A 24,334-nucleotide genomic window follows, 5' to 3' on the forward strand; every position below is an offset into this window, starting at 1 on the left:
CCTTGGCTTTGTCTGCTGCAGGTGAGGTAGGTAGAGGGACACTGAGGGCTTCTTGCTGGGTCACAGAGACTGTTGGGGCCTGCTTTTCTCCATCTCCCTCCTTGACTTGTTCCTCAGTTTCTGAGATGAGTTCAGCTTCTGCTTTTAGGGTAGCAAACATATTCTCAAAAGCCTGGAGGCTTGAATCATTGCCTTGTATCAATACAGTTCCATTATTATATAAGTTTACTGTTTGATACGTGTTGCTCTGGTCAGCTTCTTCAAAAATGCTGATCTGACATCCTTGGCTGATGCCTCTCTTTTTGAGAAAGGGAAAGTGTTGCAAATAACTCTTTTCCATATGTGCCCTCGTTTGGTATTAAATATTAAATTTGTTCTTGTTTTGCAACTGGTAAGATCTGCAAACAGGCATTCATGGTTCTGTCCCATCATCAAACCTTTGAAACTTTTCTTAGCTTTCTCTGTCTGGATGCCTGGTGGGTAAACAATTTCCATAGCAACGCTGTACACAATGTTGCAATATAAGCGTTGTTTCTTGTATTATTCTTGTATTATTCTTGTGTCTTTTAGAGGACTGTTTTACTTTGATGTCCTTTGTCTTCTGTCCTTATTTTGTCTTATTTTGTCTTTCTTTTCTTCTGTTAACTAGATATTATTTGTTAGCTAGCTAGCTTCTTCCAGGAGAGTCCCTAGCAACTGCTTAGCAACTGGTAAACAATTCAGCTAGCTAAGATAACTGTACAGTTTTATGAAAAATAGTTACTTTTTCAAAAGCCTTTCTTCTTTGTTTGTTGCTTGTTTTGTCTCTTATTCAGTCTTGCAGTTTTCTTTTGTTATTTTTCGATGTACTTCACTCTAAAAACCATATAAATTTCAATATTTGTAGGAGCTCATTTTTCAGCAGCTGCTGCTCTATTTGGAATTCCGGAATCTAGTTAGTTTCTCTCTCTCTCTCTCTCTCTCTCTCTCTCTCTCTCTCTCTCTCCTCTTCCCCCCTCTCTCTCTCTCTCTCTCTCTCCTCTTCCCCCCCTCCTCCTCTCTGTCTTTCTCTCTCCTCTTCCCCCTCCCCTCTCTCTCTCTGTGGCACATTATGTAAAATACCCTTATTGAGTCAGCAGCAACAACAGCAACAACTGATGTCAGAAAGACAAACAAGGGCCTGTATACAGAGCAGTGATCAGATGGTATTTTCAGAGGACTGGATCTTGCTTTCATATCTGGTGTGCGTGTGTGTGTGTGTGTGTGTGTGTGTGTGTGCATAAATTCTAATACATGTTATTACGATTCCATCAGTAGGATGACTGGCTGGCTGACTTACTGGCTGGATGGCTGGCTTGTTGAATGACTGGCTGACTGGTTGGCTGACTAGCTGGTTGACTGGCTGGCTGGATGACTGGCTGGCTAGCTTGCTGGCTGACTGGTTGGCTGGCTGGCTGACTAGCTGTTTGACTGGCTGGCTGGATGATTGGCTGGCTAGCTTGCTGGCTGACTGGTTGGCTGGCTGGCTGACTAGCTGTTTGACTGGCTGGCTGGATGATTGGCTGGCTAGCTTGCTGGCTGACTGGTTGGCTGGCTGGCTGACTAGCTGTTTGACTGGCTGGCTGGCTGATTGGCTGGCTAGCTTGCTGGCTGACTGGTTGGCTGGCTGGCTGACTAGCTGTTTGACTGGCTGATTGGCTGGCTGGCTTGTTGACTGACTGGCTGGTTTTCTGACTTGCTGGTTGACTGGTTGACTAGCTGGTTGACTGGCTGACTGGCTTGTTGGCTGGCTGGCTGGTTGACTTTCTGGCTGGCTGGCTTGTTTGCTGACTGGCTGGTTGGTTGGTTGACTGGCTTGTTGGCTGGCTAGCTTGTTTACTGGCTGATTGGCTGGCTTGTTGGCTGACTGGCTGACTTGCTGGTTTCTTGACTGGCTTGTTGACTATCTGGTTGACTGGCTGATTGGCTGGCTGGCTGGCTAGCTTGCTGGCTGGTTGATAGGCTGGCTGGCTAGCTTTCTGTACACGGGCTGGTTGGCTTTTTGACTGGCTGGTTGGCTGGCTGGCTGGCCTGCATTACTGGATCCATGCACAGAACAACATTACCATTTCCCTGTATAGTCCTAGCCCCTGAAGGCCATTGTCAAATGTAGTGCACTAAATAGGGAATAGGGTGCTATTTGTTTCTAGTCTAATGTATTGTGTTGTTTCTAACGTATTGTGTTGTTTCTAACGTATTGTGTTGTTTCTAATGTATTGTGTTGTTTCTCGTCTAATGTATTGTGGTGTTTCTCGTCTAATGTATTGTGTTGTTTCTAATGTATTGTGTTGTTTCTAATCTAATGTATTGTGTTGTTTCTAATGTATTGTGTTGTTTCTAGTCTAATGTATTGTGTTTCTAAATTATAGTATTGTGTTGTTTCTAGTCTAATGTATTGTGTTGTTTCTAATGTATTGTGTTGTTTCTAATGTATTGTGTTGTTTCTAACGTATTGTGTTGTTTCTAATGTGTTGTGTTTTTTCTAATCTAATGTATTGTGTTGTTTCTAATCTAATGTATTGTGTTGTTTCTAATCTAATGTATTGTGGTGTTTCTTGTCTAATGTATTGTGTTGTTTCTAATGTATTGTGTTGTTTCTAATCTAATGTATTGTGTTGTTTCTCGTCTAATGTATTGTGGTGTTTCTCGTCTAATGTATTGTGTTGTTTCTAACATATTGTGTTGTTTCTCGTCTAATGTATTGTGGTGTTTCTCGTCTAATGTATTGTGTTGTTTCTAATGTATTGTGTTGTTTCTAATCTAATGTATTGTGTTGTTTCTAATGTATTGTGTTGTTTCTAGTCTAATGTATTGTGTAGTTTCTAAATTATAGTATTGTGTTGTTTCTAGTCTAATGTATTGTGTTGTTTCTAATGTATTGTGTTGTTTCTAATCTAATGGATTGTGTTGTTTCTAATGTGTTGTGTTTTTTCTAATCTAATGTATTGTGTTGTTTCTAGTCTAATGTATTGTGTTGTTTCTAGTCTAATGTATTGTGTTGTTTCTAATTTGTTGTTTCTAGTCTAATGTATTGTGTTGTTTCTAATGTATTGTGTTGTTTCTAGTCTAATGTATTGTGTTGTTTCTAATGTATTGTGTTGTTTCTAATCTAATGCATTGTGTTGTTTCTAATCTAATGCATTGTGTTGTTTCTAGTCTAATGTATTGTGTTGTTTCTAGTCTAATGTATTGTGTTGTTTCTAATCTAATGCATTGTGTTGTTTCTAGTCTAATGTATTGTGTTGTTTCTAATCTAATGCATTGTTTTGTTTCTAATGTATTGTGTTGTTTCTAGTCTAGTGTATTGTGTTGTTTCTAACGTATTGTGTTGTTTCTAGTCTAGTGTATTGTGTTGTTTCTAATGTATTGTGTTGTTTCTAATGTATTGTGTTGTTTTTAATCTAATGTATTGTGTTGTTTCTAGTCTAATGTATTGTGCTGTTTCTAATGTATTGTGTTGTTTCTAATCTAATATAATGTGTTGTTTCTAATCTAATGCATTGTGTTGTTTCTAATCTAATATATTGTGTTGTTTCTTATGTATTGTATTGTGTTGTTTCTAATCTAATGTGTTGTTTCTAATCTAATGTATTGTGTTGTTTCTAGTCTAATGTATTGTGTTGTTTCTAATGTATTGTGTTGTTTCTAATCTAATGTATTGTGTTGTTTCTAATGTATTGTGTTGTTTCTAATATAATGTATTGTGTTGTTTCTAATCTAATGTATTGTGTTGTTTCTAATCTAATGTATTGTGTTGTTTCTAATCTAATGTATTGTGTTGTTTCTAATGTATTGTGTTGTTTCTAATCTAATGTATTGTGTTGTTTCTAATGTAATGTATGGTGTTGTGTTTGCCGTCTGTAGGCAGGGAAGCTGGCTGTAGACCGAGGCTGGGCCATAAATGTAGGTGAGTTTTGTCTCCTGTCCTTTTCTTGGCTTTTCAGTTTAACAGCGACTTCACCACTTAATGACAGTGAGTTGGAGGTTGGAGAGAGTGAGGGATGTAGAATGTGTTGTATAACCTAATTGTCGGACATTGGAAGTTTCTGATTCGCTGATGTCTATGTTCACTGTTATAACTTCCTCATTCTGATGAAAGCTCATCTTCTCTCTGCTTTATGTTAAGTAGGAGAGGAGAGGAGGATCAGTTCTTCCACTGCAGCTCAGAGGTGGTAGTAGATGGTAGAATGATGATTAAGGAGAGAGGTGGTAGTAGATGGTAGGATGATGATTAAGGAGAGAGGTGTTAGTAGATGGTAGGATGATGATTAAGGAGAGAGGTGGTAGTAGATGGTAGGATGATGATTAAGGAGAGAGGTGGTAGTAGATGGTAGGATGATGATTAAGGAGATAGCTGGTAGTAGATGGTAGGATGATGATTAAGGAGAGAGGTGGTAGTAGATGGTAGGATGATGATTAAGGAGAGAGGTGTTAGTAGATGGTAGGATGATATTAAGGAGAGAGGTGGTAGTAGATGGTAGGATGATGATTAAGGAGAGAGGTGGTAGTAGATGGTAAGATGATGGTTAAGGAGAGAGGTGGTAGTTGATGGTAGGATGATGATTAAGGAGAGAGGTGTTAGTAGATGGTAGGATGATGATTAAGGAGAGAGGTGTTAGTAGATGGTAGGATGATGATTAAGGAGAGAGCTGGTAGTAGATGGTAGGATGATGATTAAGGAGAGAGGTGTTAGTAGATGGTAGGATGATGATTAAGGAGAGAGGTGTTAGTAGATGGTAGGATGATGATTAAGGAGAGAGGTGTTAGTAGATGGTAGGATGATGATTAAGGAGAGAGGTGGTAGTAGATGGTAGGATGATGATTAAGGAGAGAGGTGGTAGTAGATGGTAGGATGATGGTTAAGGAGAGAGGTGGTAGTAGATGGTAGGATGATGATTAAGGAGAGAGGTGGTAGTAGATGGTAGGATGATGATTAAGGAGAGTTGTTAGTAGATGGTAGGATGATGATTAAGGAGCGAGCTGGTAGTAGATGGTAGAATGATGATTAAGGAGAGAGGTGTTAGTAGATGGTAGGATGATGATTAAGGAGAGAGGTGGTAGTAGATGGTAGGATGATGGTTAAGGAGAGAGGTGGTAGTAGATGGTAGGATGATGGTTAAGGAGAGAGGTGGTAGTAGATGGTAGGATGATGATTAAGGAGAGAGGTGTTAGTAGATGGTAGGATGATGATTAAGGAGAGAGGTGTTAGTAGATGGTAGGATGATGATTAAGGAGAGAGGTGGTAGTAGATGGTAGAATGATGATTAAGGAGAGAGGTGGTAGTAGATGGTAGGATGATGATTAAGGAGAGAGGTGTTAGTAGATGGTAGGATGATGATTAAGGAGAGAGGTGTTAGTAGATGGTAGGATGATGATTAAGGAGAGAGGTGGTAGTAGATGGTAGGATGATGATTAAGGAGAGAGGTGGTAGTAGATGGTAGGATGATGATTAAGGAGAGAGGTGTTAGTAGATGGTAGGATGATGATTAAGGAGATAGATGTTAGTAGATGGTAGGATGATGATTAAGGAGAGAGGTGTTAGTAAGTGTTAGGATGATGATTAAGGAGAGAGGTGTTAGTAGATGGTAGGATGATGATTAAGGAGATGTGATGGTAGATGGTAGGATGATGATTAAGGAGAGAGGTGGTAGTAGATGGTAGGATGATGATTAAGGAGATAGGTGTTAGTAGATGGTAGGATGATGATTAAGGAGAGAGGTGTTAGTAAGTGTTAGGATGATGATTAAGGAGAGAGGTGTTAGTAGATGGTAGGATGATGATTAAGGAGAGAGGTGTTAGTAGATGGTAGGATGATGATTAAGGAGAGAGGTGTTAGTAGATGGTAGGATGATGATTAAGGAGAGAGGTGGTAGTAGATGGTAGGATGATGATTAAGGAGAGAGGTGGTAGTAGATGGTAGGATGATGGTTAAGGAGAGAGGTGGTAGTAGATGGTAGGATGATGATTAAGGAGAGAGGTGGTAGTAGATGGTAGGATGATGATTAAGGAGAGTTGTTAGTAGATGGTAGGATGATGATTAAGGAGCGAGCTGGTAGTAGATGGTAGGATGATGATTAAGGAGAGAGGTGTTAGTAGATGGTAGGATGATGATTAAGGAGAGAGGTGGTAGTAGATGGTAAGATGATGGTTAAGGAGAGAGGTGGTAGTTGATGGTAGGATGATGATTAAGGAGAGAGGTGTTAGTAGATGGTAGGATGATGATTAAGGAGAGAGGTGTTAGTAGATGGTAGGATGATGATTAAGGAGAGAGCTGGTAGTAGATGGTAGGATGATGATTAAGGAGAGAGGTGTTAGTAGATGGTAGGATGATGATTAAGGAGAGAGGTGTTAGTAGATGGTAGGATGATGATTAAGGAGAGAGGTGTTAGTAGATGGTAGGATGATGATTAAGGAGAGAGGTGGTAGTAGATGGTAGGATGATGATTAAGGAGAGAGGTGGTAGTAGATGGTAGGATGATGGTTAAGGAGAGAGGTGGTAGTAGATGGTAGGATGATGATTAAGGAGAGAGGTGGTAGTAGATGGTAGGATGATGATTAAGGAGAGTTGTTAGTAGATGGTAGGATGATGATTAAGGAGCGAGCTGGTAGTAGATGGTAGGATGATGATTAAGGAGAGAGGTGTTAGTAGATGGTAGGATGATGATTAAGGAGAGAGGTGGTAGTAGATGGTAGGATGATGGTTAAGGAGAGAGGTGGTAGTAGATGGTAGGATGATGGTTAAGGAGAGAGGTGGTAGTAGATGGTAGGATGATGATTAAGGAGAGAGGTGTTAGTAGATGGTAGGATGATGATTAAGGAGAGAGGTGTTAGTAGATGGTAGGATGATGATTAAGGAGAGAGGTGGTAGTAGATGGTAGAATGATGATTAAGGAGAGAGGTGGTAGTAGATGGTAGGATGATGATTAAGGAGAGAGGTGTTAGTAGATGGTAGGATGATGATTAAGGAGAGAGGTGTTAGTAGATGGTAGGATGATGATTAAGGAGAGAGGTGGTAGTAGATGGTAGGATGATGATTAAGGAGAGAGGTGGTAGTAGATGGTAGGATGATGATTAAGGAGAGAGGTGTTAGTAGATGGTAGGATGATGATTAAGGAGATAGATGTTAGTAGATGGTAGGATGATGATTAAGGAGAGAGGTGTTAGTAAGTGTTAGGATGATGATTAAGGAGAGAGGTGTTAGTAGATGGTAGGATGATGATTAAGGAGATGTGATGGTAGATGGTAGGATGATGATTAAGGAGAGAGGTGGTAGTAGATGGTAGGATGATGATTAAGGAGATAGGTGTTAGTAGATGGTAGGATGATGATTAAGGAGAGAGGTGTTAGTAAGTGTTAGGATGATGATTAAGGAGAGAGGTGTTAGTAGATGGTAGGATGATGATTAAGGAGATGTGATGGTAGATGGTAGGATGATGATTAAGGAGAGAGGTGGTAGTAGATGGTAGGATGATGGTTAAGGAGAGAGGTGGTAGTAGATGGTAGGATGATGATTAAGGAGAGAGGTGGTAGTAGATGGTAGGATGATGATTAAGGAGAGAGGTGGTAGTAGATGGTAGGATGATGATTAAGGAGATAGCTGGTAGTAGATGGTAGGATGATGATTAAGGAGAGAGGTGTTAGTAGATGGTAGGATGATGATTAAGGAGAGAGGTGTTAGTAGATGGTATGATAATATTAAGGAGAGAGGTGGTAGTAGATGGTAGGATGATGATTAAGGAGAGAGGTGGTAGTAGATGGTAAGATGATGGTTAAGGAGAGAGGTGGTAGTTGATGGTAGGATGATGATTAAGGAGAGAGGTGTTAGTAGATGGTAGGATGATGATTAAGGAGAGAGGTGTTAGTAGATGGTAGGATGATGATTAAGGAGAGAGGTGGTAGTAGATGGTAGGATGATGGTTAAGGAGAGAGGTGTTAGTAGATGGTAGGATGATGATTAAGGAGAGAGGTGGTAGTAGATGGTAGGATGATGATTAAGGAGAGAGGTGTTAGTAGATGGTAGGATGATGATTAAGGAGAGAGGTGTTAGTAGATGGTAGGATGATGATTAAGGAGAGAAGTGGTAGTAGATGGTAGGATGATGTTTAAGGAGAGAGGTGGTAGTAGATGGTAGGATGATGATTAAGGAGATGTGATGGTAGATGGTAGGATGATGATTATGGAGAGAGGTGGTAGTAGATGGTAGGATGATGATTAAGGAGAGAGGTGGTAGTAGATGGTAGGATGATGATTAAGGAGAGAGGTGGTAGTAGATGGTAGGATGATGATTAAGGAGAGAGGTGGTAGTAGATGGTAGGATGATGGTTAAGGAGAGAGGTGGTAGTAGATGGTAGGATGATGATTAAGGAGAGAGGTGGTAGTAGATGGTAGGATGATGGTTAAGGAGAGAGGTGGTAGTAGATGGTAGGATGATGATTAAGGAGAGAGGTGGTAGTAGATGGTAGGATGATGGTTAAGGAGAGAGGTGGTAGTAGATGGTAGGATGATGATTAAGGAGAGAGGTGGTAGTAGATGGTAGGATGATGGTTAAGGAGAGAGGTGGTAGTAGATGGTAGGATGATGATTAAGGAGAGAGGTGGTAGTAGATGGTAGGATGATGATTAAGGAGAGTTGTTAGTAGATGGTAGGATGATGGTTAAGGAGAGAGCTGGTAGTAGATGGTAGGATGATGATTAAGGAGAGAGGTGTTAGTAGATGGTAGGATGATGATTAAGGAGAGAGGTGGTAGTAGATGGTAGGATGATGGTTAAGGAGAGAGGTGGTAGTAGATGGTAGGATGATGGTTAAGGAGAGAGGTGGTAGTAGATGGTAGGATGATGATTAAGGAGAGAGCTGGTAGTAGATGGTAGGATGATGATTAAGGAGAGAGGTGTTAGTAGATGGTAGGATGATGATTAAGGAGAGAGGTGTTAGTAGATGGTAGGATGATGATTAAGGAGAGAGGTGTTAGTAGATGGTAGGATGATGATTAAGGAGAGAGGTGGTAGTAGATGGTAGGATGATGGTTAAGGAGAGAGGTGTTAGTAGATGGTAGGATGATGATTAAGGAGAGAGGTGGTAGATGGTAGGATGATGGTTAAGGAGAGAGGTGGTAGTAGCAGCTGGTTGCATTAGTACATCCACTACTTTAGACCAGGGCCTTATTCCCTATATAGTCCACTACTTTAGACTAGGGCCTTATTCCCTATATAGTCCACTACTTTAGACTAGGGCCTTATTCCCTATATAGTCCACTACTTTAGACCAGGGCCTTATTCCCTATATAGTCCACTACTTTAGACCAGGGCCGTATTCCCTATATAGTCCACTACTTTAGACCAGGGCCTTATTCCCTATATAGTCCACTACTTTAGACCAGGGCCTTATTCCCTATATAGTCCACTACTTTAGACCAGGGCCTTATTCCCTATATAGTCCACTACTTTAGACCAGGGCCTTATTCCCTATATAGTCCACTACTTTAGACCAGGGCCTTATTCCCTATATAGTCCACTACTTTAGACCAGGGCCTTATTCCCTATATAGTCCACTACTTTAGACCAGGGCCTTATTCCCGATATAGTCCACTACTTTAGACCAGGGCCTTATTCCCGATATAGTCCACTACTTTAGACCAGGGCCTTATTCCCTATATAGTCCACTACTTTAGACCAGGGTCTTATTCCCTATATAGTCCACTACTTTAGACCAGGGCCTTATTCCCTATATAGTCCACTACTTTAGACCAGGGCCTTATTCCCTATATAGTCCACTACTTTAGACCAGGGCCTTATTCCCTATATAGTCCACTACTTTAGACCAGGGTCTTATTCCCTATATAGTCCACTAATTTAGACCAGGGCCTTATTCCCTATATAGTCCACTACTTTAGACCAGTGCCTTATTCCCTATATAGTCCACTACTTTAGACTACATGGATTTTATAATGTTGTATGTTTTTCCTCCAACACCACTTTCCGTAAATCTCTCTCTCTCTCTCTCTCTCTCTGTCTCTCTCGGTAGCTGTCTCTCTCTGTATCTCTCTCTCTGTCAGTATCTCTCTCTCTCTCTCTCTCTCTCTCTCTCTCTGTATCTCTCTCTCTCTCTCTCTCTCTCTCTCTCTCTCTCTCTCTCTCTCTCTCTCTCTCTCTCTCTCTCTCTGTATCTCTCTCTCTCTCTCTGTCTCTGTCTCTGTCTCTCTCTCTCTCTATTCAATTCAATTCAATTTAAGGGCTTTATTGGCATGGGAAACATATGTTATCATTGCCAAAGCAAGTGAAGTAGATAGTAAACAAAAGTGAAATAAACAATAAATATTAACAGTAAACATTACACTCAGAAGTTTCAAAAGAATAAAGACATTTCAAATGTCATATTATGTATATATACAGTGTTGTAACAATGTGCAAATAGTTAAAGTACAAATGGGAAAATAACTAAACATAAATATGGGTTGTATTTACAATGGTGTTTGTTCTTCACTGGTTGCCCTTTTTTTGTGGCAACAGGTCACAAATCTTGCTGCTGTGATGGCACACTGTGGTATTTCACCCAGTAGATAAGGGAGTTTATCCAAATTTTGGTTGGATAGGTTTCTCAATTTCTTTCTTAGGTTTTTTCATTCTTCATCAAACCATTAATTGTTGTTGCTTTTCTTTGGTTTTCTGTTAGAGATTTTTAGATTTAATAGGGAAGCTGAGAGGTAAAATATACTGTTTAGGTTTTCTACTGCCAAGTTTACACCTTCACTATTACAGTGGAACGTTTTGTCCAGGAAGTTGTCTAAAAGGGTTTGAATTTGTTGTTGCCTAATTGTTTTTTGGTAGGTTTCGACACTACTTTCCTTCCATCTATAGCATTTCTTAATATTATTCAGTTCCTTTGGCTTTGATGCCTCATGATTGAGTATTGCTCTGTTCAAGTTATTATTATTATTATTATTATTATTCAAGTAGACTGTGATTTTGCTGTGGTCTGATAGGGGTGTCAGTGGGCTGACTGTGAACGCTCTGAGAGACTCTGGGTTGAGGTCAGTGATAAAGTAGTCTACAGTACTACTGCCAAGAGATGAGCTATAGGTGTACCTACCATAGGAGTCCCCTCGAAGTCTACCATTGACTATGTACCCAGCGTGCGACAGAGCTGCAGGAGTTGTGACCCGTTTTTGTTGGTTATGTTGTCATAGTTGTGCCTAGGGGGGCATATGGGGGAGGGAATGCTGTCACCTCCAGGTAGGTGTTTGTCCCCCTGTGTGCTGAGGGTGTCAGGTTCTTGTCCAGTTGCCACAGACTAGTACTTGTCCTTGGGTCTGGAAATGATTGATTTCCCCTCCAGGATGGAGAAGCTGGCTTTATCTTTGCTTTATCTTGGCCAGGTCGCAGTTGTAAATGAGAACTTGTTCTCAACTGGTTAAATAAAGGTGAAATATATAAAACAATTAGAGGATGTGGATTCTAGTGGGGGGATATCGGGAGCACACAGGAGGACATTTTTCTCTGTTGAGATCATTTCCTTTTGAATTTCTAGCCAAATGTAAAATGTTCTTGTTTTGATTAATTTAATAGGGTGAGTTATGTCTGCTCTATACCAAATTAGCATACCCCCTGAGTCCCTTCCCTGTTTCACACCTGGTAGTTTGGTGGATGGGACTACCAGCTCTCTGTAACCTAGAGGGCAACCAGTGGGTCCATCTCCTCTATACCATGTTTCTTGTAGGATGACAATGTCTGTATTTTTCCGATTTCTTTGGTGAAGTCCAGGTTCCTGCTCTTTAGGTCAAAGACAGATGACCTCAGGCCTTGGATATTCCAGGATGAAATAGTGAAGGCTTTGTGTTCCATAAAGTGTCTAATGTTGTTAGTCGTGTGGTTTGGCCTCAGACCATTAAGTGTGAGCAGAGCCTGCTGAGCATCTGGTACATGCCATTGGCTTGAGCTAGTGTAAGAGTGGGGGTTGGGCCTGTTTGCCTGCTCACGGCCTGGGCGTATGTGTGACTTCCTCTCTCTCTCTCTCTCTCTCTCTCTCTCTCTCTCTCTCTCTCTCTCTCTCTCTCTCTCTCTCTCTCTCTCTCTCTCTCTCTCTCTCTCTCTCTCTCTCTCTCTCTCTCTCTCTCTCTCTCTCTCTGTCTCTCTGTCTCTCTGTCTCTCTCTCTCTCTCTCTCTCTCTCTCTCCCCTCTCTCTCTGTCTGTATCTCTCTCCTCTCTCCTCTCTCTCTCCTCTCTCTCTCCTCTCTGTCTTTCTCCTCTCTCCTCTCTCTCCTCTCTCTCTCCTCTCTCTCTCCTCTCTGTCTTTCTCCTCTCTGTCTGTCTGTATCTCTCTCCTCTCTCCTCTCTCTCTGTCTTTCTCCTCTCTCCTCTCTCTGTCTCTCTCTCTCTCTCTCTCTGTCTGTATCTCTCTCTCTCTCTCTCTCTCTCTCTCTCTGTCTCTCTCTCTGTCTCTCTCTCTGTCTCTCTCTCTCCCCCTCTCTCTCTCTCTCTCTCTCCTCTCTCCCCCCCTCTCTCTCCCCCCCTCTCTCTCCCCATCCCCCCTCTCCCCCTCTCCTCTCTCCCAGGTGGGGGCTTCCACCATTGCTCCAGTGATAAAGGGGGAGGATTCTGTGCCTATGCTGACATCACCTTAGCTATAAAGGTGAGCACTATGCAACTACACTGAACTAAAATATCAACGCAACGTAAAGTGTTGGTCCCATGTTTCATGAGCTGAAATCGAAGATCCCTGATATTTTCCATATGTACAAAAAGCATATTTTCTCAAATTTGATGCATCATTTTGTTTACATCCCTGTCAGTGAGCATTTCTCCTTTGCCAAAATATCCATCCACATGACAGGTGTGGCATATCAAGAAGCTGATTAAACAGTCATGTGAAATCCATAGATCAGGGACTAATTTATTTATTTCAATTGACTAATTTCCTGATATGAACTGTAACTCAGTAAAACCGTTGAAATTGTTGCATGTTCTGTTTATATTTTGTTCAGTATAGATTTGTGTCTACGATTCCACAATAATGTATGATGTGAATGTCTCATACATGACAGAGACAAAGGTAAAGAGTAATATGTCTGTTCTCTTCCTGTCTGTCTGTCTGTCTGTCTGTCTGTCTGTCTGTCTGTCTGTCTGTCTTTCTGTCTGTTCTCCTCCTGTCTGTCTGTCTGTCTGTCTGTCTGTCTGTTCTCCTCCTGTCTGTCTGTCTGTCTGTCTGTCTGTCTGTCTGTCTGTTCTCCTGTCTGTCTGTCTGTTCTCCTCCTGTCTGTCTGTCTGTCTGTCTGTCTGTCTGTTCTCCCGTCTGTCTGTCTGTCTGTCTGTCTGTTCTCTGTCTGTCTGTCTGTCCTCCTCCTGTCTGTCTGTCTGTCTGTCTGTTCTCCTCCTGTCTGTCTGTCTGTTCTCCTCCTGTCTGTCTGTCTGTCTGTCTGTCTGTCTGTTCTCCTCCTGTCTGTCTGTCTGTTCTCCTCCTGTCTGTCTGTCTGTCTGTCTGTCTGTCTGTCTGTCTGTCTGTCTGTCTGTCTGTCTGTCTGTCTGTCTGTCTGTCTGTCTGTCTGTCTGTTCTCCTCCTGTCTGTCTGTTCTCCCGTCTGTCTGTCTGTTCTCCTCCTGTCTGTCTGTCTGTTCTCCTCCTGTCTGTCTGTCTGTCTGTTCGCCCGTCTGTCTGTGTCTGTCTGTCTGTCTGTTCTCTGTCTGTCTGTCTGTCCTCCTCCTGTCTGTCTGTCTGTCTGTTCTCCTCCTGTCTGTCTGACTGTCTGTCTGTCTGTCTGTCTGTTCTCTGTCTGTCTGTCTGTCCTCCTCCTGTCTGTCTGTCTGTCTGTTCTCCTCCTGTCTGTCTGTCTGTCTGTCTGTCTGTCTGTCTGTCTGTCTGTCTGTCTGTCTGTCTGTCTGTCTGTCTGTCTGTTCTCCTCCTGTCTGTCTGTCTGTCTGTTCTCCCGTCTGTCTGTCTGTTCTCCTCCTGTCTGTCTGTTCTCCTCCTGTGTGTCTCTCTGTCTGTCTGTCTGTCTCTCTGTCTGTCTGTCCTAGTTTCTGTTTGAGAGGGTGGAGGGAATCTCCCGAGCCACCATCATAGATCTGGATGCACACCAGGTGAGCTGTGAGGTCACTTCCTGTCTGACTGTCTAATCAGCAGGTGGTCCTGAGATGGTCGCTGTAACTGTCTCAGCATCCCAAATAGCATCCTATTCACTAGGGCCCACTCACCAGCGTCACTGTCTAAGTAGTCCCTCAGTAAAGATGAGTCAGTCCAGTTGATATTGAGATGCTCAGTCCTCTCATCTCTCTCTGAGGTGGATCATATGTTCAGTCCAGTTGATATTGAGATGCTCAGTCCTCTCATCTCTCTCTGAGGTTGATCATACAGTGGGGAAAAAAAGTATTTAGTCAGCCACCAATTGTGCAAGTTCTCCCACTTAAAAAGATGAGAGAGGCCTGCAATTTTCATCATAGGTACACGTCAACTATGACAGACAAAATGAGAAAAAAAAATCCAGAAAATCACATTGTAGGATTTTTAATGAATTTATTTGCAAATTATGGTGGAAAATAAGTATTTGGTCAATAACAAAAGTTTCTAAATACTTTGTTATATACCCTTTGTTGGCAATGACACAGGTCAAACGTTTTTGGTAAGTTTTCACAAGGTTTTCACACACTGTTGCTGGTATTTTGGCCCATTCCTCCATGCAGATCTCCTCTAGAGCAGTGATGTTTTGGGGCTGTCGCTGGGCAACACAGACTTTCAACTCCCTCCAATGATTTTCTATGGGGTTGAGATCTGGAGACTGGCTAGGCCACTCCAGGACCTTGATATGCTTCTTACGAAGCCACCCCTTCGTTGCCCGGGCGGTGTGTTTGGGATCATTGTCATGCTGAAAGACCCAGCCACGTTTCATCTTCAATGCCCTTGCTGATGGAAGGAGGTTTTCACTCAAAATCTCACGATACATGGCCCCATTCATTCTTTCCTTTACACGGATCAGTCGTCCTGGTCCCTTTGCAGAAAAACAGCCCCAAAGCATGATGTTTCCACCCCCATGCTTCACAGTAGGTATGGTGTTCTTTGGATGCAACTCAGCATTCTTTGTCCTCCAAACACGACAAGTTGAGTTTTTACCAAAAAGTTCTATTTTGGTTTCATCTGACCATATGACATTCTCCCAATCCTCTTCTGGATCATCCAAATGCACTCTAGCAAACTTCAGACGGGCCTGGACATGTACTGGCTTAAGCAGGGGGACACGTCTGGCACTGCAGGATTTGAGTCCCTGGCGGCGTAGTGTGTTACTGATGGTAGGCTTTGTTACTTTGGTCCCAGCTCTCTGCAGGTCATTCACTAGGTCCCCCCGTGTTGTTCTGGGATTTTTGCTCACCGTTCTTGTGATCATTTTGACCCCACAGGGTGAGATCTTGCGTGGAGCCCCAGATCGAGGGAGATTATCAGTGGTCTTGTATGTCTTCCATTTCCTAATAATTGCTCCCACAGTTGATTTCTTCAAACCAAGCTGCTTACCTATTGCAGATTCAGTCTTCCCAGCCTGGTGCAGGTCTACAATTTTGTTTCTGGTGTCCTTTGACAGCTCTTTGGTCTTGGCCATAGTGGAGTTTGGAGTGTGACTGTTTGAGGTTGTGGACAGGTGTCTTTTATACTGATAACAAGTTCAAACAGGTGCCATTAATACAGGTAACGAGTGGGGGACAGAGGAGCCTCTTAAACAAGAAGTTACAGGTCTGTGAGAGCCAGAAATCTTGCTTGTTTGTAGGTGACCAAATACTTATTTTCCACCATAATTTGCAAATAAATTCATTAAAAATCCTACAATGTGATTTTCTGGATTTTTTTTTCTCATTTTGTCTGTCATAGTTGACGTGTACCTATGATGAAAATTACAGGCCTCTCTCATCTTTTTAAGTGGGAGAACTTGCACAATTGGTGGCTGACTAAATACTTTTTTTCCCCACTGTATGTTCAGTCCAGTTGATATTGAGATGCTCAGTCCTCTCATCTCTCTCTGAGGTTGATCATATGTTCAGTCCAGTTGATTCTGACTGGACTGCTGATTAGCATATTTAGCTCTCATCTTGTGTTCTAATGAGCCACATCCTCCCAATTATCTTAGTAATGTTTGTTACCTCAAGGTTCCAGAATACATACGGCTCTGTGATATTCAGGCTGAGGCCCAAATGGCACCCTGTTCTCTAGATAGTGCACTACTTTTAACCAGAGCCCTATGGGCCCTGTATAGGGAATAGAGGCCCTGATTCTATAATGACATTCCATCAGGATATTGACTGAAGTAAAGTTAAGGATCAGAACAGATCCATACAGGTGCTGCTATGTTAATAATTCAAGAAGAGAACAAAAGACTGAATCTGCATGAAGGAATACAAATGAGTCTGAAAACAGCCTGATCAGCACAGACCAGGGAGGGAGGAGGAGGATAGGGTGGGGTGGGGGGGAGGGGGAGGAGAGGAGGATAGGGTGGGGGGAGGAGGAGAGGAGGAGGAGGATAGGGTGGGGTGGGGGGAGGGGGAGAGGAGGAGGAGGATAGGGTGGGGTGGGGGGAGGGGGAGGAGAGGGAGGAGGATAGGGTGGGGTGGGGGGAGGGGGAGGAGAGGAGGAGGATAGGGTGGGGTGGGGGGGGAGGGGGAGGAGAGGAGGAGGATAGGGTGGTGGGGGGAGGGGGAGGGGGGAGGAGAGGAGGAGGATAGGGTGGGGGGGGGGGGGGGAGGAGAGGAGGAGGATGACAGCCATGACAGCTTCCTGACACTGTAATGTAAAAGTGACAGCAGCCATGACAGCTTCCTGACACTAGTGAATAGATCGAGAAATGGAAGGATATGAAGAATGATGAAGAGTGATGGAGAGGCATTGACTTTGGGATGAGTATCATTTTAACAGGAACATCTTTGAACGGACGGCAGCATTATTTAGCCCTCATCTCACGCTGTCACTCTTACTGTCAGCAGGTAACATATAATACTATCAGGAATACTATCAGGAATACTATCAGGAATACTATCAGGAATACTATCAGGAATACTATCAGGAATGCTAAAGGGTCTCTGTGTAAACTGGCTCTGACATCACTTTGTCTTCGTGCCTAGGGGAACGGTCATGAGCGTGACTTCCTGGATGACAGACGTGTTTTCATCATGGACGTCTACAACCGATACATCTACCCTGGAGACGGATACGCTAAGAGTAAGGCACCTCTAACCTATGACCCCTAACCCCTGACCCCTAACCTATGACCCCTAACCTATGACCTCTAACCTATGACCCCTAACCCCTGACCCCTAACCCCTGACCCCTAACCTATGACCCCTAACCCTCTACAACCGATACATCTACCCTGGAGACGGATACGCTAAGAGTAAGGCACCTCTAACCTATGACCCCTAACCCCTGACCTCTAACCCCTGACCCCTAACCCCTGACCCCTAACCTATGACCCCTAACCCTCTACAACCGATACATCTACCCTAGAGACGGATACGCTAAGAGTAAGGCACCTCTAACCTATGACCCCTAACCTATGACCTCTAACCTATGACCCCTAACCCCTGACCCCTAACCCCTGACCCCTGACCCCTGACCCCTAACCTATGACCCCCAACCCCTAACCCCTGACCCCTAACCTATGACCCCTAACCCTGACCCCTAACCCCTAACCCTGACCCCTAACCTATGACCCCTAACCCCTGACCCCTAACCCCTGACCCCTAACCTATGACCCCTAACCCCTAACCCCTGACCCCTAACCTATGACCCCTAACCCCTGACCTATAACCTATGACCCCTAACCTATGACCCCTAACCCCTAACCTATGATCCCTAACCCCTGACCCCTAACCCCTGACCCCTAACCCATGACCCCTAACCTATGACCCCTAACCCCTGACCTATAACCTATGACCCCTAACATATGACCCCTAACCTATGACCCCTAACCTATGACCCCTGACCCCTAACCTATGACCCCTAACCCTCTACAACCGATAAATTTGTATTTGTATTTGGCAGCAGCTACTCTTCCTGGGGTCCAGCAAAATTAAGGCAGTTCATACAATTTTAAAAACATTGTAATACATTCATAACAGATTTCACAACACACTGTGTGCCTTCAGGCCCCTACTCCACCACTACCACATATCTACAGTATTGTGATTCTACTGCTTGCATCAGTTACCTGATGTGGAATAGAGTTCCATGTAGTCATGGCTCTATGTAGTACTGTGCGCCTCCCATAGTCTGTTCTGGACTTGGGGACTGTGAAGAGACCTCTGGTGGCATGTCTTGTGGGGTATGCATGGGTGTCTGAGCTGTGTGCCAGTAGTTCAAACAGACAGCTCGGTGCATTCAACATGTCAATACCTCTCACAAATACAAGTAGTTATGAAGTCAATCTCTCCTCCACTTTGAGCCAGGAGAGATCGACATGAATATTATTAATATTAGCTCTCTGTGTACATCCAAGGGCCAGCCGTGCTGCCCTGTTCTGAGCCAATTGCAATTTTCCTAAGTCCTTTTTTGTGGCACCTGACCACACGACTGAACAGTAGTCCAGGTGCGACAAACCTAGAGCCTGTAGAACCTGCCTTGTTGATAGTGCTGTTAAGAAGGTAGAGCAGCGCTTTATTATGGACAGACTTCTCCCCATCTTAGCTACTGTTGTATCAGTATGTTTTGACCATGACAGTTTACAATCCAGGGTTACTCCAAGCAGTTTAGTCACCTCAACTTGCTGAATTTCCACATTATTTATTACAAGATATAGTTGAGGTTTAGGGTTTAGTGAATGATTTGTCCCAAATACAATGCTTTTAGTTTTAGAAATATTTAGGACTAACTTATTCCTTGCCACCCATTCTGAAAGTAACTGTAACTCTTTGTTAAGTGTTGCAGTAATTTCAGTCGCTGTAGTAGCTGACGTGTATAGTGTTGAGTCATCCTCATACATAGACACACTGGCTTTACTCAAAGCCAGTGGCATGTCATTAGTAGAGGTTGAATAAAGTAAGGGGCCTAGACAGCTGCCCTGGGGAATTCCTGATTCTACCTGGATTATGTTGGAGAGGCTTCCATTAAAGAACACCCTCTGTGTTCTGTTAGACAGGTAACTCTTTATCCACAATATAGCAGGGGGTATAAAGCCATAACACATACGTTTTTCGAGCAACAGACTATGATCGATAATGTCAAAAGCCGCACTGAAGTCTAACAAAACAGCCCCCACAACCTTTTTATCATCAATTTCTCTCAGCCAATCATCAGTCATTTGTGTAAGCGCTGTCCTTGTTGAATGTCCTTCTCTGTAAGCATGCTGAAAGTTTGTTGTCATTTTGTTTACTGTAAAATAGCATTGTATCTGGTCAAACACCATTTCTTCCAATAGTTTACTAAGGGTTGGTAACAGGCTGATTGGCCGGCTATTTGAGCCAGTAAAGGGGGCTTTATTATTCTTAGGTAGAGGAATGACTTTTGCTTCCCTCCAGGCCTGAGGAGACACACTTTCTAGTAGGCTTAAATTGAAGATATGGCAAATAGGAGTGGCAATATCATCTGCTATTATCCTCAGTAATTTTCTATCCAAGTTGTCAGACCCCGGTGGCTTGTCATTGTTGATAGACAACAATTATTTTTTCACCTCTTCCACACTCACTTTATGGAATTCAAAAATTACAATGCTTGTCTTTCATAATTTGGTCAGATATACTTGGATGTGTAGTGTCAGTGTTTGTTGCTGGCATGACATGCCTATGTTTGCTAATCTTGCCAATGAAAAAATAATGTAAGTAGTTGGCAATATCAGTGGGTTTTGTGATGAATGAGCCATCTGATTCAATGAATGATGGAGCTGAGTTTGCCTTTTTTCCCAACATTTCATTTAAGGTGCTCCAAAGCTTTTTGCTATCATTCTTTATGTCATTTATCTTTGTTTCATAGTGTAGTTCTTATTTTTATTCAGTTTAGTCACATGATTTCTCAATTTGCAGTATGTTTGCCAATCGGTTGTGCAGCCAGACTTATTTGCCATTCCTTTTGCCTCATCCATCTCAACCATACAATGTTTCAATTCCTCATCAATCCACAGGGATTTAACAGTTTTGACAGTCATTTTCTTAATGGGTGCATGCTTATTAGTAACTGGAATAAGCAATTTCATAAATGTGTCAAGTGCAGCGTCTGTTTGCTCCTCATTACACACCACGGACCAACAAATATCCTTTACATCAACAGCATAGAAATCGCTACAAAACTTATTGTATGACCTCTTATTCACAATATTAGGCCCAGCCTTTGGAATTTGGTTTTCCTAGATATGGCTACTATATTGTGATCACTACATCCAATGGATCTGGATACTGCTTCAAACAAATCTCTGCAGCATTAGTAAAGATGTGATCAATACATGTTGATGATTTAATTCCTGTACTGTTTGTAACTACCATAGTAGGTTGATTGATAACCTGAACCAGGTTGCAGGCACTAGTTAGTTTGAAGCTTTCTCTTGAGTGGGCAGCCTGATGAAAGCCAGTCAATATTTAAATCACCCAGAAAGTACCGGGTGCAGAATCAATGTGTGGGGGCACTGGCTAGTCGAGGTAATTGAGGTAATAGGTACATGTGGGTAGAGTTAAAGTGACTATGCGTAGATAATAAACAGAGTAGCAGAAGCGTAAAAGAGGGGGTTGGGGTGGGGTGGGAAGGGGTGGGGTGGTGGGGCAAAGCAAATAGTCTGGGTAGCCATGATTAGCTGTTCAGGAGTTTTATGGCTTGGGGGTAGAAGCTGTTAAGAAGTCTTTTGGACCTAGACTTGACGCTCCAGTACCGCTTGCCGTGCGGTAGCAGAGAGAACAGTCTATGACTAGGGTGGCTGGAGTCTTTCATACTTTTTAGGGCCTTCCTCTGACACCGCCTGGTATAGAGGTCCTGGATGGCAGGAAGCTTGGCCCCAGTGATGTACTGGGCCGTACGCACTACCCTCTGTAGTGCCTTGCAGTCGGAGGCCGAGCAGTTGCCATACCAGGCGGTGATGCAACCAGTCAGGCACAGGGCCAGATATGATGGGTTTTAATAACCTTAATAGTCCTGAAAGACCAGTTAGAACACAGCTAATTACTTGTCTGTCTATATACCTGTATTCAGTACATTGGGAAAGTATTCAGACCCTTTTGTTCCGTTGTTGCCTTATTGTTTTTTTCTCTCATCAATCTACACACAATAACCCATAATGACAAAGCAAAAACAGGATTTTTGACATTTTTGCAAATGTAAATATATATATTTATATAAAACATAAGTAATAATATCACATTTACATAGGTTTTCAGACACTTTACTCAGATCTTTGTTGAAGCACCTTTGGTAGCGATTACAGCCTTGAGTCTTCTTGGGTATGACGCTACAAGCTTGGCACACCTGTATTTGGGGAGTTTCTCCCATTCTTCTCTGCAGATCCTCTCAAGCTCTGTCAGGTTGGATGGGGAGCGTCGCTGCACAGCTATTTTCAGGTCTCTCCAGAGATGTTCAATCGGGTTCAAGTCCGAGCTCTGGCTGGGCCACTCAAGGACATTCAGAGACTTGTCCCGAAGCCACTCCTGCGTTGTCTTGGCTGTGTGCTTAGGGTCGTTGTCCTGTTGGAAGGTGAACCTTCACCCCAGTCTGAGGTCCTGAGCGCTCTGGAGCAGGTTTTCATCAAGGATCTCTCTGTACTTTGCTCCATTCATCTTTCCCTCGATCCTGACTAGTCTCCCAGTCCCTGCCGCTGAAAAACATCCCCACAACATGATGCTGCCACCACCATGCTTCACCGTAGAGATGGTGCCAGGTTTCCTCCAGACGTGACGCTTGGCATTCAGGCCAAAGAGTTCAATCTTGGTTTCATCAGACCAGAGAATCTTGGTTTCTCATGGTCTGAGTCCTTTAGGTGCCTTTTGGCAAACTCCAAGCGGGCTGTCATGTGCCTTTTACTGAGGAGTGGCTTCCGTCTGGCCACTCTACCATAAAGGCCTGATTGGTGGAGTGCTGCAGAGATGGTTGTCCTTCTGGAAGGTTCTCCCATCTCCACAGAAAAACATCAAACTTCTTACATTTAAGAATGATGGAGGCCACTGTGTTCTTGGGGACCTTCAATGCTGCAGAAATGTTTTGTTACTCTTCCCCAGATCTGTGCCTCGACACAATCCTGTCTCGGAGCTCTACGGACAATTCCTTTGACCTCATGGCTTGGTTTTTGGTCTGACATGCGCTGTCAACTGTGGGACTTTATATAGACAGGTGTATGCCTTTCCAAATCATGTCCAATCAATTGAATTTACCACATGTGGACTCCAATCAAGTTGTAGAAACATCTCAAGGATGATCAATGGAAACAGGATGCACCTGAGCTCAATTTAGAGTCTCTTAGCAAAGAGTCTGAATACTTATGTAAATAAGGTATTTCTGTTTTAGTTTTTTTGTAAATAAGCACAATGTTCTAAAAACCTGTTTTCACTTTGTCATTATGGGGTATTGTGTGTAGATTGATGAAATTATTTGATTTAATCCATTTTAGAATAAGGCTGTAACGTAACAAAATGTGGAAAAAGTCAAGGGGTCTGAATACTTTCCCAATGCACTGTACATTCTTGTGTTTCCGGGGCGATTAAATGTAAGGTGGAGCTGGACTTGGGGACGGAGGACCCGTCTGTCTACCTGTCTGTCTGAATACCTTCTCTCTCTCTCTCTCTCTCTCTCTCAGGAGCCATAAAGCGTAAGGTGGAGCTGGACTCGGGGACGGAGGATGATGAGTACCTCCAGAAGGTAGAGCTCCACTTGGAGGGTGCTCTCAACGAGGTCCGTTCTGACATCATAGTATACAACGCCGGGACAGACGTCCTGGACGGAGACCCCCTGGGAGGACTGGCTATCTCACCACAGGTAGTGTTGGTAGAGGAGTTTTTCCATTCCCTGTAATGGTAATCACTATTTCTTTCTCTCCAGATCAGCTGACCTCATTGTTATGTCTCCACCTCTCCCCCCTGTCCAGATGGGGAAAGGGTTAGGGTTAGGGGAGGAGTAGTAACATAGCCCTCAGGGGAAAGGGTGTGGAATGATTCTATCATAGTATGACGTTATGTTTCCTCATCCTCATAGCTTTGGGTTGTTATTGGGCACTAAGATTAAAGGACAAAGACAAAATGATGAAACCGTTTTTTAGAGGCTGTCTTGACTCAAACTGGGGTGTAAATTCTCCTTTCCTCTCCTCCAGGGCATAGTAAGAAGGGATGAAATAGTGTTCCGGGCAGCGCGGAGGAGAGGGATTCCCATCCTGATGGTGACGTCTGGTGGATACCAGAAGAAGACCGCTCGTATCATCGCTGACTCCATCATCAACCTGCGATGCCAGGGCCTGATTGGAGGGGACGAGGATGGGGAGGTGCCAGAGGAGTGTGCGGACGGAGTCACCCTCATGATGAGCAGCTCTGACTCCTCCCCTTCCTGTGTGTCACCAGGACCAGCCCCCAACACCATCTGACTGGAACTGAACATGAGTTGGATCCTAGGGCCCAGAGCCTCTCCTGGCTCCCTAGTGCACTAGAGGAAAAATAGTGTGCTCCGGGAATAGAGTGCCGTTTCAGACTTCCCCCCGATCTTACTGATGCCCACTGTGACTGTGACTGTGGCAGGGGTAGGCAGTGGGACAGGGCTGGTCAGGTAGCCTAGTGGTTAAGAGCGTTGGACCAGTAACCGAAAGGTCGCTGGTTTGAATCCCCGAGCCGGCTAGGTGAAAAATCTGCCGATGTGCCCTTGAGCAAGGCACTTAACCCTAATTGCTCCTGTAATTTGCTCTGGATAAGAGTGTCTGCTAAATGACTAAAATGTAAATGTCTAAGACAGAGAGGTACAGCGTTCTGTGGACAGTAGCGTTTAAAACTAACACTGAACCATGTAGAGACTTCACAGACATTAGACATTAAGATAGACTTTAGGTTTCTGGTTCATATCCAGCTTGAAAGACCGATCTAGGGAGAAAGAAGGTATTTCCCCCTAATATTGATGACGGTCAGGAACTTGGTTATGTCTGGGTTAGAGTTTCACCTGGTCTGGGAAAACTCCTGGGCTATGACCCAAATGGCACCCTATTCCTTATTTAGTGCACTACATTCAGCCAAGGGGCCTGTAAGGTTTGATACTGCCACTGATTTAGGTTGCGAGTTCATATTCGACTTGAAGGACCAATCTATGAAAAAAGGGCTTTTACCTGGTCTAATCACATGGTTTGGTCAGGGAAAACTCATGGGGGCCGTGGCCTAACACCCGATTCCCTACTAGTTAGTGCACTACTTACA

General features: G+C 43.4%; 1 protein-coding gene across 1 annotated transcript in view; it reads left to right on the top strand.

Moving 5' to 3' along the window:
* hdac11 (histone deacetylase 11) overlaps positions 1 to 23,767 on the top strand; it is a 45,901-nt gene extending 22,134 nt beyond the window's left edge. Inside the window, exons 5-10 of the mRNA XM_041891229.2 lie at positions 3,883 to 3,925; positions 12,566 to 12,642; positions 14,024 to 14,086; positions 17,105 to 17,201; positions 22,744 to 22,922; positions 23,254 to 23,767. Coding sequence (XP_041747163.1) covers positions 3,883 to 3,925; positions 12,566 to 12,642; positions 14,024 to 14,086; positions 17,105 to 17,201; positions 22,744 to 22,922; positions 23,254 to 23,520 — 726 coding nt within the window. The 3' untranslated portion in view covers positions 23,521 to 23,767. The remainder of the gene's footprint in view (positions 1 to 3,882; positions 3,926 to 12,565; positions 12,643 to 14,023; positions 14,087 to 17,104; positions 17,202 to 22,743; positions 22,923 to 23,253) is intronic.
* The last annotated feature ends 567 nt before the right edge of the window (positions 23,768 to 24,334 follow it).

This window comes from Coregonus clupeaformis, chromosome 12 (genome assembly GCF_020615455.1).
Source record: "Coregonus clupeaformis isolate EN_2021a chromosome 12, ASM2061545v1, whole genome shotgun sequence".
Taxonomy (NCBI): Eukaryota; Metazoa; Chordata; class Actinopteri; order Salmoniformes; family Salmonidae; genus Coregonus; species Coregonus clupeaformis.